Here is a 16,998-nt window from a genome sequence, read left to right on the forward strand (position 1 = left end):
GACCGAGAGAGTGCTAAACAGAAGCATCGACACCGAGAGTTCGGTGTCGACACCGATCGACGCCGAGACAGTGGCGCCGAAGACCATAGAGGCCAAGAATTTTCGGCACCGAAAAAGAGGAAGGTTACCTCGGAGCCGAAAAAACAATCGACAGGGCTTTCGGAGCCGAAAAAAGCGACATCAGACCCTGTTTCTGGCTCCTATACCGAAGAGCATTCTATGTCTTCTCAACTGAAGAAACATAGATTTGAACAAGAACTGCAATCCACTGACGTGGATCACACGCAAAAGCGTATCTTTATTCAGCAGGGGACTGGGAAGATCAGTACCCTTCCACCTGTCAAACGAAAGAGAACGCTTCAGTTTACTCCTCAGCAAGAAACAACACAAAAGGTAACACCTCCTCCCTCGCCTCCACCTGTAACTCCGGCTTCGCCAACTTACACCCCATCACATTCGCCAGCTCACACCGCCATGAGCCACGACGACCAAGATCAGGATGCGTGGGACTTGTACGACGCACCAGTGTCTGATAACAGCCCAGACACATACCCAACTAGGCCATCACCACCGGAAGACAGCACAGCCTACTCACAAGTGGTGGCTAGAGCAGCTCTATTCCATAATGTGGAACTACACTCGGAACAAGTAGAGGATGATTTTTTATTTAACACCCTCTCCTCAACCCACAGCTCCTACCAAAGCCTGCCGATGCTCCCAGGCATGCTACGCCATGCAAAGGACATTTTCAAGGAGCCAGTTAAAAGTAGGGCAGTGACGCCTAGGGTGGACAAAAAGTATAAGGCGCCTCCTACGGACCCTGTCTTCATCACCTCTCAGCTGCCACCAGACTCTGTGGTGGTAGGGGCTGCCAGAAAACGGGCAAACTCACACACTTCTGGGGATGCACCTCCCCCAGATAAAAAAAGTAGGAAGTTCGATGCAGCCGGGAAGAGGGTTGCTGTCCAAGCAGCAAACCAGTGGCGCATCGCAAATTCACAAGCGCTGTTAGCGCGATACGACAGAGCCCACTGGGATGAGATGCAGCATCTCATTGAACATCTCCCAAAAGATCTGCAAAAAAGAGCAAAACAGGTTGTTGAGGAGGGTCAAAACATTTCCAACAATCAAATACGCTCCTCCATGGATGCAGCAGACACGGCCGCAAGAACCATTAATACGTCGGTTACCATCCGTAGGCACGCATGGCTCAGAACGTCTGGATTCAAGCCAGAAATTCAGCAGGCAGTGCTTAACATGCCAGTAAACGAGAAACTTCTGTTCGGTCCGGAGGTCGACACAGCTATAGAAAAGCTCAAGAAGGACACTGACACTGCCAAGGCCATGGGCGCACTCTACTCCCCGCAGAGCAGAGGATCTTATAACACCTTCCGCAAAACACCTTTTAGAGGAGGGTTTCGGGGTCAGGCCACACAAGCTAGCACCTCACAGTCCGCACCGCCCACCTACCAGGGACAGTACAGGGGAGGTTTTCGGGGCCAGTATAGAGGGGGGCAATTTCCTAGGAATAGAGGAAGATTTCAAAGCCCCAAAAACACTACCAACAAGCAGTGACTCACACGTCACTCACCCCTCCCACACAACACCAGTGGGGGGGAGGATACATCAATATTACGAAGCATGGGACAAAATAACTACAGATACATGGGTCCTAGCAATTATCCAACATGGTTATTGCATAGAATTCATGCAATTCCCTCCAGACATACCACCAAAATCACAACATTTATCAAAATACCATTCACAACTTCTAGAGATAGAAGTTCAAGCATTACTGCAAAAAAATGCAATAGAATTAGTACCAAGCACACAAATAAACACAGGAGTTTATTCACTGTACTTCTTGATACCAAAAAAGGACGAAACACTGAGACCAATTCTAGACCTCAGGGTAGTAAACACATTCATCAAATCAGACCACTTTCACATGGTCACACTACAAGAAGTGTTACCATTGCTCAAAAAACACGACTACATGACAACCCTAGACCTCAAGGACGCATATTTCCATATACCAATCCATCAATCACACAGGAAATATCTAAGGTTTGTATTCAAAGGAATACATTACCAATTCAAAGTATTGCCTTTTGGTTTAACAACCGCTCCAAGAGTATTCACAAAGTGCCTAGCAGTAGTCGCTGCACACATCAGAAGGCAGCAAATACATGTGTTCCCGTATCTAGACGACTGGCTAATCAAAACCAGTTCGCTCACACAATGCTCAAACCACACAAATCAAGTCATACAAACCCTCTACAATTTAGGGTTCACCGTCAACTTTGCAAAATCAAACATTCTGCCAAGCAAAGTACAGCAATATCTAGGAGCCATAATAGACACAACAAAAGGAGTAGCAACGCCAACTCCACAAAGGATCCACAATTTCAACAGGGTCATTCAACACATGTCTCCAAACCAAACAATACAGGCAAGAACAATACTACAGCTCCTAGGCATGATGTCCTCATGCATAGCCATTGTCCCAAACGCAAGACTGCACATGAGGCCCTTGCAACAGTGCCTAGCCTCACAGTGGTCTCAAGCACAGGGTCACCTTCTAGATCTGGTGTTGCTAGACCGCCAAACTTACCTATCGCTTCTATGGTGGAACAGTATAAATTTAAACATAGGGCGGCCTTTCCAAGACCCAGTGCCACAGTACGTAATAACAACAGATGCTTCCATGACAGGGTGGGGAGCACATCTCAATCAACACAACATAAGAGGACAATGGAACATACATCAAACAAAACTGCATATAAATCATCTAGAATTATTAGCAGTTTTTCAAGCACTAAAAGCTTTCCAACCAATCATAACCCACAAATACATCCTTGTCAAAACAGACAACATGACAACGATGTATTATCTAAACAAACAAGGAGGAACACATTCAACGCAGTTAAGCTTGTTAGCTCAAAAAATATGGAAGTGGGCTATCCACCATCAAATTGGTCTAATAGCACAGTTTATTCCGGGGATCCAGAATCAGCTGGCAGACAATCTCTCTCGAGATCACCAGCAAGTTCACGAATGGGAAATCCACCCACAAATTCTGAACACCTACTTCACACTCTGGGGAACACCACAAATAGACTTATTTGCAACAAAAGAGAACGCAAAATGCCAAAACTTCGCGTCCAGATACCCACACAAGCAATCCCAAGGCAATGCCCTATGGATGAACTGGTCAGGAATATTTGCTTACGCTTTTCCTCCTCTCCCTCTCCTTCCTTACCTAGTAAACAAATTGAGTCAAAACAAACTCAAACTCATTTTAATAGCACCAACGTGGGCAAGACAACCCTGGTACACAACACTGCTAGATCTGTCTGTAGTACCACACATCAAACTGCCCAACAAACCAGATCTGTTAACGCAACACAACCAACAGATCAGACACCCGGACCCAGCATCGCTGAATCTAGCAATCTGGCTCCTGAAATCCTAGAATTCGGACACTTACAACTTAGCCAAGAGTGTATGGAAGTCATAAAGCAGGCCAGAAGGCCATCCACTAGACACTGCTACGCAAGTAAGTGGAAAAGATTTGTTTGGTACTGCCATCATAATCAGATACAACCACTAGAGGCAACTCCAAAACATATAGTAAATTACTTGCTCCATTTACAAAAAGCAAAGCTAGCCTTCTCTTCTATTAAAATACACCTTGCAGCAATATCTGCATACCTGCAAACTACATATTCAACTTCCTTGTATAGGATACCAGTTATCAAAGCATTCATAGAAGGGCTTAAAAGAATTATACCACCAAGAACACCACCTGTTCCTTCATGGAACCTAAACGTGGTTCTAACAAGACTCATGGGCCCACCCTTCGAACCCATGCACTCTTGCGGAATACAATTCCTCACCTGGAAAGTTGCCTTTCTCATCGCCATTACATCTCTAAGAAGAGTAAGTGAAATTCAAGCGTTCACAACACAAGAGCCTTTTATACAAATACATAAAAATAAGGTCGTCCTACGACCTAATCCAAATTTTTTACCAAAAGTTATTTCTCCATTCCATCTAAATCAAACGGTAGAATTACCAGTATTCTTCCCACAGCCAGATTCTGTGGCTGAAAGAGCACTACATACATTAGATGTCAAAAGAGCATTAATGTACTACATTGACAGAACGAAAAACATCAGAAAAACTAAACAGCTATTTATTGCATTCCAAAAACCTCATGCAGGTAACCCAATATCAAAACAAGGTATAGCCAGATGGATAGTTAAATGCATCCAAATCTGCTACCTTAAAGCAAAAAGACAACTGCCCATTACTCCCAGGGCACATTCAACAAGGAAAAAAGGTGCTTCAATGGCCTTTTTAGGAAACATCCCAATGCAAGAAATATGTAAGGCAGCCACTTGGTCTACGCCTCACACATTCACCAAACACTACTGTATAGATGTGCTATCCGCACAACAAGCTACAGTAGGTCAAGCTGTATTAAGAACTCTATTTCAGACAACTTCTACTCCTACAGGCTAAACCACCGCTTATGGGGAACTAACTGCTTACTAGTCTATGCATACCATGTGTATCTACAGCGACAGATGCCATCGAACTGAAAATGTCACTTACCCAGTGTACATCTGTTCGTGGCATCAGTCGCTGAGATTCACATGGACCCACCCACCTCCCCGGAAGCCTGTAGCAGTTCAGAAGTTACCTTCAATTTTGTACATTTGTATATATATTACTTAATCCTTTAATAGGTACATACTTACATTTTTCATTGCGCGGGCACTATTACTATAGTACAACTCCTACCTCACCCTCTGCGGGGAAAACAATCGAAGATGGAGTCGACGCCCATGCGCAATGAGCACAGAAGGTGGAGTCACTCGGTCCCGTGACTCGAAAACACTTCTTCGAAGAAAAACAACTTGTAACACTCCGACCCAACACCAGATGGCGAGCTCATGCATACCATGTGAATCTCAGCGACTGATGCCACGAACAGATGTACACTGGGTAAGTGACATTTTCATTCTTCACTATTCTCTGAAATGGAGTGTAACAGGACCTCCAAGCCACTGTGGGATGGTCAGGAGAGTCTGGTACTATCAAAGGGATAAGCCATCCACTCTGCTGGGGAGAGGATGTGGGGAAATGATAAAGGGAGAGGTACAGGCCTCCATGATCCACTGATATGTGACGAGGATAAAGAAGCCTCCTTCCACTTATTGCAAGAATAGGACACTTGTCAGGAGTTCTAACAATATCACTCAGTCTACTTCACTGTTTCTCCATTCACAGGAAGGTGAGGATGCCGTCCATTTTGCTAACAGGGTGAAGTCAGCCATTGCACGGCAGGGAGGCCTTGTGGACCTTTTGTGGTGAGTACAGAACCATCTTTATTTGGGTGGCTGTGTCAGTCGCATCCAGATGTATGAAATCATTCTACCTAGTGGGCTGTCAGTTTGGGTAAAGCCATCCAAACCAGGATGATATTTAATTTAGTCTCCTAGTCCTCTGCCATCCCAGCAAAAACTGTATTAATCGGTTTGAGTACCATTTTTTGTCTTTCCAGGCATTTGAGGTGTAAAAAAATTAACCTCCTTAAGATTTTCTCGGTATGTCCTATGTGTACAATGATGATGATAAATCAAAGGTTTTAATGGGATTTAGTGTGTTTTTTTTTTTAATTTAAATTTTCTTCAACAGTGACGAAAGGGGTCTGGGTAAGTACAGTTTTATAGCATGAATCTTTATCTGGATTTACATACTGAGCATCTATTCCACCATGTAGTAGTTGGGTCTCGAATCGTCTTATCTTTGGTGGTAGGCCCATCCCCTGTGTAACGTCAGGCATGCCCCCTGGAAGTTCCTATGCGTAGTTACCATCTTCTGATTATTTTACGCCATTTGGTCTGGAAGCATGATGGTGGAGCTCCGGAGAAGCTTGCGCCAAATATGTCCAGCAAACACAAAGTAATGTCTAGTGCAACATGCCATGCTCGATACCCAGAGAACACAAGAGCCCTTGAAGGATCTGGGCCTCCATCGAGGAAGAGGATAAAAACACCTGAAGAGGCTGAACCGGCACAGGGAGGAGATTCAGATGCTGATGAGAAATTCATTGACGCCGAAAGGGTAGAAGACGCAAGAAGGGTGGCGAGGGATGCTGAAAAGAAGCAGCAGAAGCTAAACATGCCCCAAAAGGTGCAAACTTTAGGCCCTCAAATGCTACCTCCGCATCAAAACACTTGATGACAGAAGGACAAGGGCATGGAGCCAGGCACCAAAGAGCTGTTGCTTTAAAAAAGAAAGGCATCTTTGATGACTGAAATCGAGCGGGGAGAAAAATACCAGCACAAAGCCAAAATAGTCTCTCTTGCAAAAGGACTTCAACTCCTTTAAAGGGTTTTCACATCCAAGCGAAACCCCAGGAACTGAGAGACCGAGGCTTAGCAACTTGACTTTTAGGCCTCCTCTACGCTGGAGCTATAGGAGAAGGAGCAAGAGGAATTCTTTGACTATAACGAAGATGAATCCGCCATGCTCTAATTCTGGGGGTAGCTCCACAACATTTGTCTGGCTCCTGACACTGAATCCCCCGAAGAGGGTGTCGACAACTACGCCTCGAGACCCTCACCACAGGATGATCTGTCCATGTACAATGGACTCATCTAGAGGGTGGCAGTCCAGCTCGAGGAACAGAGGGTGGACTTGTGCCTCCTCCTTTAAACACTGATCCCATCACAAAAGGCAAACATATATAGGCCTATGCCCCTCAGCATCCTAGACCCAAGGTAAGGAGCATTTCAAGAGCCAGCCACGGCAAGAGCCATAAACCTTTGAGCTGTGGACGAGCCACTGCAGCACCAAAAGGACCACAAAAATGTGACGGTAGTAGGAGGATTGCAGTTATGCAGATCCTTCAGGAGAGGAAGAATGCCCACCAGGAGACCAGGCAGAAAAGGATTCCCACTAGTCTCAGAAACACCAACAGCAGGGCTTCAGCCAGGAAGTTGGACACCAGCCCTCACAAACTCAGTGGCAACACCCATTGAGGGCCTCTCTTTTGTGGGAACCTGAGAGGGAGAGGCCACCCGCCAAGACTGGGGTACGCAATCAAGTGACTATTTGTGTCCACAACACTGCCTAAAAACAGTTAGGCCGGGGGTATAGGAGGATTCCTCTAGGAGTGGAGGTCAATCACCTCATACAACTGGAGTCCCATAGAATTGTGGATGTCCATATCCATGCCAGGGGCCTGTCCAACCAGTGTCCAGTAGATGCAGCTGTGACTTGGCCTGTGCCCATCCTGATTAGGTTGGTACCTAAAAGTTCCTGGTAGCATGGAGCCACCGACCAAGAAACATATCCAAACTGTCTACCTAGAAATAAACAAAAGTTTAGTTGCGTCCCCAGAGACCTTCTGGGAGGCGCTTAAGGTCAAGGTTATTGGCCACATTTCAGCTGAGCACCGAGACCGACCTGCATTTTAGAGCCTGAGACCGAGTAAGAGGTGTCCTGATGTTCCTCCGTACCTAAAGATTCCTTACATAAGGAGGCTGCCGTTCTGCCAATGCTCTTGATAAGGCACGGATGGTGTGGCTTGCTGCTCAGTGTTTCATTACTGTAGAGACAAGGTGAGTAAGATGTTACATTGATTTTGTACCAGCACAACTCGCTGCAAGTCCATTGCGTATATCTGCATTGTTGGGCACCAGATACACTGGTGAAGCTGCCATTGATTAATGCTTTGCTTCCTACCACGCGGACCTATATGGGCCACACCCAGAAGTAGACTCAACACTCCTTTGTGACAGACCTGCATACATGCTTCCTGACAGACACTTGAGAGAGACATCCCGCATCGGCTATCCAGCAGAGTTCCTCAAGTTATATAGAAGCCAACTACTGGGCCCATTACATGAAGTCTTTTTGAAGGCATAGAGATGGTGTTTCTCTGGCTGATGTAGAATTGGCGGATCTGGACTTGCGCCTAGCTGACATTGTGGTCATACCTAAACATAGTCACTTGTCTGACCATTTTCTCTTACCGCCCCATCTCCCTTTTGAACATTGAAGTGAAACTCTGGGCCAAGGACCTGGTGATTAGCCTGCTGCCACTGATCACCAAGCTGGTTCACCTGTACCATTCTGGTTTCATGCCCCGCCAGGCCACATGGCACAACATTCAACGTCTGTAATGCGTTTGTGGATAAGATACAAGGCACCCATGCTCTCTTGATAGTGGATTTCCGTAAGTCCTTTGTCTGGTGGGAACGTCTGTTCCGTCTATTAAGCAATCTGAACTTTGGACCCAGGTTTTCAGTTGGGTCCAGTTATAATACAGCGACCTGAGTGCTAGAGTGTTATTGGAAGGCGCACTGATTGACCCGTTCCGATACAACAGGAGATGAGACTTGTGTTTTTATTGTTCGCTATTGCGATCAAACTCCTGGCTTGATGGCTGTGAATAAACTCCTTGTTCAGGGGCCTGTAATAGGCTCCTGCGGTGTCTGATAGGATAGTGTTGTATACCAACCATGTCGTGATTTTTCTGGGTGATCTTGAGGAGTTTGGACCCAGAGTCCTCGGTATCTGTTTTTTTGGCAGCTTACCTGAGACCCATTATCAACAAGGCAAACTGTGTATTATTCTCGTTTGCTTAAACCTCTGCCTGCTTTTCGCTGGCCAAAGGACTTAACTTTGATCTAGACTACTGGGTAACACGATGTTTAATGGCATGTGTAGCTGTAGGTACACATGCTTTGCATAAGCCTGCAATCTAGTGTTGGGCTCAGAGTGTTACAAGTTGTTTTTCTTTGAAAAATCTTTGATTCACCTGATCGAGTGATCTTCTTCTCCATGATAGTGCACATGGGCAACAAGTTATTTGTTAGATTGTTTTCTCTCTGCCGTCTGGTTCTGAAGTGTTTCCTTTCCCTCCAGTGGTTCTTGGTTTGGTATTTTTCAAACTTTAATTTCCATCTTTCTATCAACAACAATATAGTTTTCGATTGCATATTCCCAACTTTTACAAATCGATCCGATCTTCATAGTCTGGGTCGGTTTAATACCCTTCAGGGCGTCCACACCCTTCTTGGGCCTTCTTCGACAACAGTAGTCTGAGAATGATAGGCTAATGGAACATACTCTGTTTAGATTCTGTCCTCAATATCACTCCAAGTTTCCATACACGGATCGACGCTTGGTATGTAATTTATACCTGTCCACTGAACATAAGGAGGAGACCTGCAATGCCTGTAAGTCTTTTCGATCGAAAAAGACACTCTGGGACCGAAGAGACGTTGGTTAGAGATGGTGTCCAAGACAACAGACGATACCCTGACCTCCTCGGAGAAGAGCACGTGCAGCAAGAAGTCTGACATCAAGCAGCCCTGTCGATCCGAGACTCCGAGTTGGACCAAGATTCGGATATCGCGAGTCAGTCCATTCCAGCGGTGCAGTACGTGAATACACCAGCACCATCTCACAACGCAAAGACTCTTTTAAAAAAAAAAAAAAAAAAAAAGACTTCTAAATTGGTAATCTGTCCTCCACTGCCCTTGAGCCATGGTAGGATCCGAAAACGGCATTCGGATGCCCCACCCTCTGGTTCGGCACTGAAATTCATGAAGACCAAAATGCCTTCTGCACGGACTAAACAGGCAACCACCTCCCATTCTGTTTTGGGATTGAGCCAACCACTTTCGAAGCTGAAGAAACATTACATTACCATCTTTTTCAGAGCGGACACTTTCCATTTGGAAAAAAGCATTAATTACCAAAGATTTCAGAACCAAAAAGTATAGTTGGCAAACAGTCTACAGTTGCTTCTGAGGAGATTTCTTCATGAGCCTATTTTAGAAGTGATGGATGCTTGACAGCGCAAAATTCCCATATAGAAGGGAACAGGAAGAATCATGGCTTCTCGTCCTATTCCAGCCAAAAGGAGACTTGTGTTCCAAGAAACATTGGACACTCCGCCTTCCTCTAAATGTCTCTAAAGAAAAAGACAAGGCTCCAGAACAACATCCACCTTCTCCACCTCACTCTCCTGTAATTCCCTCCAGTCCACCATAATCACCCACATCCTTTATTCACCCACAAGAGACTCCTCAAGCATCATCACCTCATAGAGATGACTTGGGTGATGCTCCACAAGATGTGGCTCAATGGCATCTATACAATCCACAACCCATACTCCCTAATAACCCTGACCTTTATCCAGCGAGGCCTTCCTCCCCCTGAGGATGCAACTGCATGCAATCAAATCACTGCAAGGGCAGCAGCATATCATAATGAGCAGATGCATACGGACCCAATCGAAGAGGGTTTCTTCTTTGTCACTCTCTCTCAAACCTCCCCCCCCCCAAACCCGGCTTCTACCCATGCTACCAGGCATTCTGAGACATGCCATTGACATATTCAAAGAACCTGTTAGAGCAAGAATCATTATACCAAGGGTAGACGACAAATAAAGCTGCACCTTCAGATCCAACTTTTTTATAAAAAAAAAAAAAAAAGTACCACCAGACTCCATAGTAGTACGTGCGGCACGAAAACGTGATAACTCAGTCAATAGGGGATGCTCTTCCTCCAGATAAGGAGAGTAAAAAACTGGATGCAGCGGGCAAAAGAGTGGCTGCTCAAGCTGCTAACCATTGGAGAATTGCAAATTCTCAAGCACTCCTGGCGAGGTGTAACAGGGCCCATTGGGACAAAATGGAAGATTTATCACAATACCTTCAACAGAAATGCCAAAACAGGAGATAAGTTCAGAAGGATAGGGCATCTCCAGTAACCATCATATGTGCTTTTGATGCAGCTGACACAGCAGCACGTGGGGTAAACACTAGTGTTCTCATAAGAGGTATTCAGGATTTAAGCCAGAAATTCAACAGGCAGTCTTGAACATGCCTTTTCACAAGGAGCATTTATTTGGCCCAGAGATAGATGCCATTATCGACAAATTAAAGAAGGTCTCTGAAACAGCTAAAGCCATGGGGGTGGGGGGCTTATAACCTACAATCTCCAGGGGTGCTTTTCATAGGCCACAATTTAGGGTGGTTTTAAAACATCAACCACTGAACCTTCCACTTAACAAAATAAGCAAGGAGCCCACTTTTACATCAGGCGTTCAGTTAGTGGATCCTATAGAGGTGCAAATAATAGAGGGAGGGGTAAAGCATCCACCTCTAGAGGATCTCCCTCTAATACAAAACAGTGACTTTTTACAAATTCCCACAGCACATACGTCTCCAGCAGGAGGAAGATTGGCAATTTTTTAACCCCAATGGTCCATTATCACCACAGACCAATGGGCTCTATCAATTATTCAACATGGTTATTGTCTAGAACTCATTTCCACTCAACCTAATATGCCTCCTTGTTTTCACAAGTTCTCACATGACCATCTCATTCTCTCAAAAGAGGAGGTACAGTCCCTTCTTCTCAAAGGGGCGATAGAACCGGTTTCCCTATCCCAATAGGGGTTAGGAGTATATTCACTATACTTCTTCATACCAAAGAAAGATGGTTCCTTAAAACCAATTCTCGATCTCAGGCCTCTCAACCTACACATACTTTCAGAGCATTTCCATATGGTCACACAGCAAGACGTTATTCCTCTATTACAGCAAGAGAGTTACATGACAGCATTCGATCTGAAAGATACTTATTTACACATTCCCATACATCCGGCACACTGCAAATATCTGTGATTTATCATTGCAAGAAAACATTAATTCAAAGTACTACCATTTGGGGTAACAACCGCCCCAAGGGTATTTACAAAATGCTTAGCTGTAGATGCAACACATCCACGTTTTCCCATAATTAGCCAATTGGCTCATAAAAGCCAATGCCATCCAAAAATGCCAGCAGCATACTAAGCACACCATAAATCTTCTACACACTTTGAGATTTACAATAAACGATCTCAAATCTCATCTTCACCCTTCAGATTCAGCCTTATCTGGGAGCAATTCGGAATACTCGTTCAGCATTGGCATATCCAAACCTAGTAAGGATTCAGGCTTTTCAAAATCTCCTGGCTCAATTACAAGAGAATCATACTTACACAGTAAAACTAGTAATGCAACTATTGGGGAGGATGTCCTCTGGCACTTCCTTCGATTCCCCATGCAAGACTACAAATGCATCCACTGCAGCAGTACCTGTCTCTCTCCTCAGTAGTCTGTCACGTGGTCATCTTCAGGATCTAGTGTTTGACTGTCATACTCATTGCTCTCTGCAATGGTGGAATTCCACTAACCTTTCAAAAGGGCCGCCTTTTTAGGACCCTGTGCCTCAGATTACTCTCACGACAGATGCATCACAGATGGGTTGGGAAGCTCTCCTCACCAACCTTACAATACAAGGGAAATTGTATCCCATTCAACTAACTTACAACATCAGCTATTTGGAGTTGCTAGCAGTCTTCCTAGCACTCAAAGCATTTCTGACACATCTCTCAAAGTGGTATTAGTCCGTACAGACAACATGACAACTATGTATTATCTGCAGAAACCCTCAGTCCAATGCTCTATGGATCAGTTGGTCAGGGATATTTGCTTACGCTTTTCCCCCTTTCCCACCAATTCCATTTCTGGTCAACAAGATTTGTCACACTTCCCTCACTATGATACTCATAGTGGGCACGTCAAAACTGGTACACAACACCATTGGATCTGTCTGTAGTACCACATCACAAGCTCCCAAACAGACCAGACCTATTGACTCAAAACAAGGGTCAAATCAGGCATCCCAATCCCAGTATGTTCAACCTTGCGGTCTGGCTCCTGAGCTCATAGAGTTTGAATATCTACAACTTCCATCAGAATGTATGGACATTCTAAAGGAGGCATGTAAACCTACAACTAGAGTGCATTGCAGCTAAATGGAAACATTTTGTATGTTACTGCCAACCCAAAAACATTAATCCACTCTAAGCATAGGTACAATATATTGTATGTTATTTGCTTTACTTAAAAAAAGCAAATCTTGCATATTCATCTATTAAAATTCATTTAACAGCAATATCAGCCTACCTCCAAAACAGACAGCATACTTCATTGTTTACAATTCCTGTCAGAAAGGCTTTTATGGAGGGCCTTAAAAGGGTTATTCCACCTAAAGCGCCGGCCTGGCAACATTATGCTCGCAAGGCTTATGGGTCTACCATTTGAACCCATGCATTTGTGCGCTCTTCAATTTTCTATCATGGAAAGTTGCTTTCTTGGTACCAATTACTTCCTTAAGAAGATTTAGTGAAATACAAGCTTTCACTTTAGAAGAACCTTTCTTTCAAATTCACAAACACAAAATAGTACTCAGGACAAATCCAGAATTTCTGCCCAGAGCGGTTTGACCATTTCATATCAGTCAGTGGAATTGCCAGTCTTCTTTCCAAAGCCGCATTCAGTTGCTGAAAGAGCTCTGCACACTCTTGATGTCAAACAAGCTCTCATGTACTATATAGACAGAGCAAAAGATTTCAGGAAACCTAGACAACTTTCTGTGGCTTTTCAACAGCCTTATAAAGGTAATCCTATTTCAAAACAAGGATTGGCCAGATGGATAGTAAAGTTTATTCAAACTTGCTATCTCAAAGCTAAAATGCAACTATTAGTAACTCCTAAAGCACATTCTAGTAGAAAGAAAGGAGCTTCAATGGCATTTTTAGGACATATACCAATGGCAGACGTATGCAAAACTGCCATTTGGTCTACGCCACACACATTTACAAAACACTATTGTCTCGCCAACAGGCAAATATTGGTCAAGCAGTGCTTAAAACACTATTTGAAACTACTTTAACTCCTACAGGCTAGCCACCACTTATTTTAGGATAGGACTGCTTTTCAGTTTATGCAAAGCATGTGTATCTGCAGCTACACATACTATTGAACGGAAAATGTCACTTACCTAATGTACATCTGTTTGTGGCGTGTAGTGCTGCAGATTCACTTGCGCCCTGCTTCCATGGACATCTTTACTTACTATACATGTAAATATACAATTCTTCACTCCTTACTTCACCCTCCTGCGGTAAAACAATCTAACAAAGGACTCTGTGCCCATGCACACTATCACAGAGAGAAGGAGTCACTCTATCTCGTGACTTGAAAAATCATCTTTGAAGAAAAACAACTTGTAACACTCCAAGCCCAACACCAGATGGCGAACTTATGCAAAGCATGTGAATCTGCAGCACTACATACCACGAACAGATGTACACTAGGTAAGCGTCATTTTCCATATACATTGCATGGACATCTTTTTTAATTTTTTATATATGTGTTCTTTACCTCACCTGCCTGCGGGGAAAACAATCTAACAAAGGATTCTATGCCTATGTGCAGTATCACTGAGAGGAAGAATCACTTGATCTCGTGACTTAAAGATTCTTCAAAGAAAAGCAACTTGTAACACTCCGAGCCCAAAACTAAGTGGCTGACTTAAGCAAAGCATGTGACTCTACAGCACTGCATGCCACGAACAGATGGCTACTGGGTAAGTAACATTTTCCTTATCCATCCTGGAGCAATCCTCAAATTATAAAATGGTCGTCCCGTCCAGCCTACTTTAGCAGGGAACAGGGTCAAGATCAGCGTCAAGACTGATTTGCATATGGCTGAGTCCAAACGGGATTGGCATGGCAAGCAAAAATAAAAACTGATGGATTAAACCAGATCTATGACTAGGGGTGAATATTTGATTCATTCCACATTCCGTCCATTTGTTCTTTTTACTTTAACAAATGCAGAATTACCCATTCCCATTGCGCCACTCTCCTCCTTTAAGAAATTACTCGCTCCTTCTGAAGTTCCTGTGCAACCACCGAATCCAGAGAGTAGCTCTCTAGTCCACATATGATGGGGGCATTGGGACCCCAAACATGCTTTCACACTACAGAGCAGCATATCTTGTAATTGTGAACAGGTGTTGATTTGACAACCTAATGTACCCTGCTTTTTGCAACCAAGAAATAGGCATTGCAAGATACTCCTCTGCTGCACTTGCTGTATGGTGGGACCCTCCCTTGTACTCTCCTGCCAGCCACAAAAGTGGCCATTCTGGTCAGGAGAAACACTCCCTGAGCACTCGAGAGGGTGAGATGCCTTTGAAAGGAGACTCCGTTGTGGCATGGGACCCTGTTACAGCTAGACTCCACCTTGCAGGGCTTAAACCCTTGGGACTACATGGTTATCACCAAACTAGGGGATGGATTATCAGGCCAAATTATAACATTCTTTATGGATTTACGGATGAAATATAATCTTGATTATAAGCAGTTTTTTAGATACTTACAATTAAGACATGCATGTGCGCCTTACATAACGGGGCTCACGGTCACACCAGACTACAGGCCTTTAGAGGCCAGGATCCTCCTTGACAAACCAATAGATCGCAAAATCTCTCAAGTGTACTGGTCATTGATTAACTCCAGAGACTCATTTGACAGCTTCCGGGAGTCCTATGTGGGGGATATAGGACAACTTACAGTGACTGGAGAGAGGATTGCGCTTACCCCTCCATGAAACAGCCATAGCATCAAAATTATAACTCAAACAGTGAAAATACCTTGACAGGGTTTTCTATAAATGCAGCAAGTTCGGAAAACGGGGGCAGTCACCTCACTGACCTGTGTATGGTGCGAGAGAGACACTAGGGACTTTCTCTACACAGTCTGGACATGTGTAAAGTTAGCTCAGTTTTGAGAGGGAGTGTTGTCCTGTATGGAACATGTTAGGATAGAAAGTATTGTGAGATCCTAAGCTCGTACTCCTTCATGTCAAGACTGAAATAGACTGATAGATACCTTGCTGCTTTGTTGTGGTTGGGACTTAGTGGTAGCAAAAAGAGACATAGCCAGGGCTTGGACAGACCTGGATCCTCCATACCTGGAGAGATGGAAAGCTGGGCTCGACCGTTGCATCACCTTGCAAATCCCCATTTACAAAGCTCGAGGCTGTCCAAAAAAAAAAAAAAGGCAGAATATGGGCAGCGCAGTGTCAATATCGAGACCTCTCCCTTCAAAGAACTAAAGCTTCCTGTCATTCTATGGAAGACAAATCTGATATAAAATGAAGTAATAAAGCATAACCTGAAAGACTGGGAGGGGGATTACTGGAATAGTACTGTCTGCAATATGTGTTGGTAACCTGTTTGGAGGGGAGTAATCCTGTGATGAGACATGTGGCTTATGGGCCCAGGACTCTTCAGTGTTGTGGTTTTATTTTCAAATGTTATGTCTGATGAGAGAACTAACACTCCTTCATAGTACCGGTGGTAAAAAGATTCCTGGAAGAATCAGAACGTATTTCCACCGAGATTGGCACCAACACCAATGTGGAACTTGAACATAGTACTAATGGCAGAACTGTTTGAGACTATGCACAAGGCAGAACTGAGGTTCCTAAACCATCAAAACTGCCTTTCTAGTAGTGATCACATCGCTCTGCAGGGTGAGCAAGCTACAAGCAGTCACCATCCGAGAACTGTCCTTTAAATCCACAAGGACAATGTGGTGCACAGTTTCTACCAAAGCTAGAATTGCAATTCTGCGTCAGTCGGAGCATTCTTCCAAGAACCAATAACCAGGCCTAAAGAGCACTACACACCCTGGATGCGCAGAAGAGCACTATTGTATTACCTACAAAAGACAATAAGAAAAGGGAACCTACTCTTCATATCCTTTGCCAGGGCAAGCAAAGATACATCAGTAACGAAATGGACCATTATAAGGTGGACAGTACAAAACTGTTACACAAAAGCAGGTACAATTTGGCCTACAAGGGCCACAGTGCACTCAACGAGAATGAAAGGTGCAACCCTGACATTTCTGGCCAACATGCCCATCAGTGAAATCTTTATGGCTGCAACAGTAATTCACACACACCCTCACAAAACACTGTTGTGTGGACATCCAGATAAACCAGGAAGCATAGGTGGGACAGAAAGTACTACAACAACTGTTTGCTAGCTCAAGCACAT

The 16,998-nt window shown here is 44.3% G+C and overlaps 1 protein-coding gene across 2 annotated transcripts in view; it reads left to right on the top strand.

Moving 5' to 3' along the window:
* Positions 1-16,998, top strand: part of GPAT4 (glycerol-3-phosphate acyltransferase 4) — a 166,585-nt gene that overhangs the window by 112,971 nt on the left and 36,616 nt on the right. For both annotated transcript variants that reach the window (XM_069214077.1, XM_069214076.1), the window contains one exon: positions 5,299-5,378. In XM_069214077.1, the coding sequence (XP_069070178.1) occupies positions 5,299-5,378 (80 nt within the window). The remainder of the gene's footprint in view (positions 1-5,298; positions 5,379-16,998) is intronic.

The sequence above is a fragment of the Pleurodeles waltl genome, chromosome 11 (assembly GCF_031143425.1).
Source record: "Pleurodeles waltl isolate 20211129_DDA chromosome 11, aPleWal1.hap1.20221129, whole genome shotgun sequence".
Classification (NCBI taxonomy): domain Eukaryota; kingdom Metazoa; phylum Chordata; class Amphibia; order Caudata; family Salamandridae; genus Pleurodeles; species Pleurodeles waltl.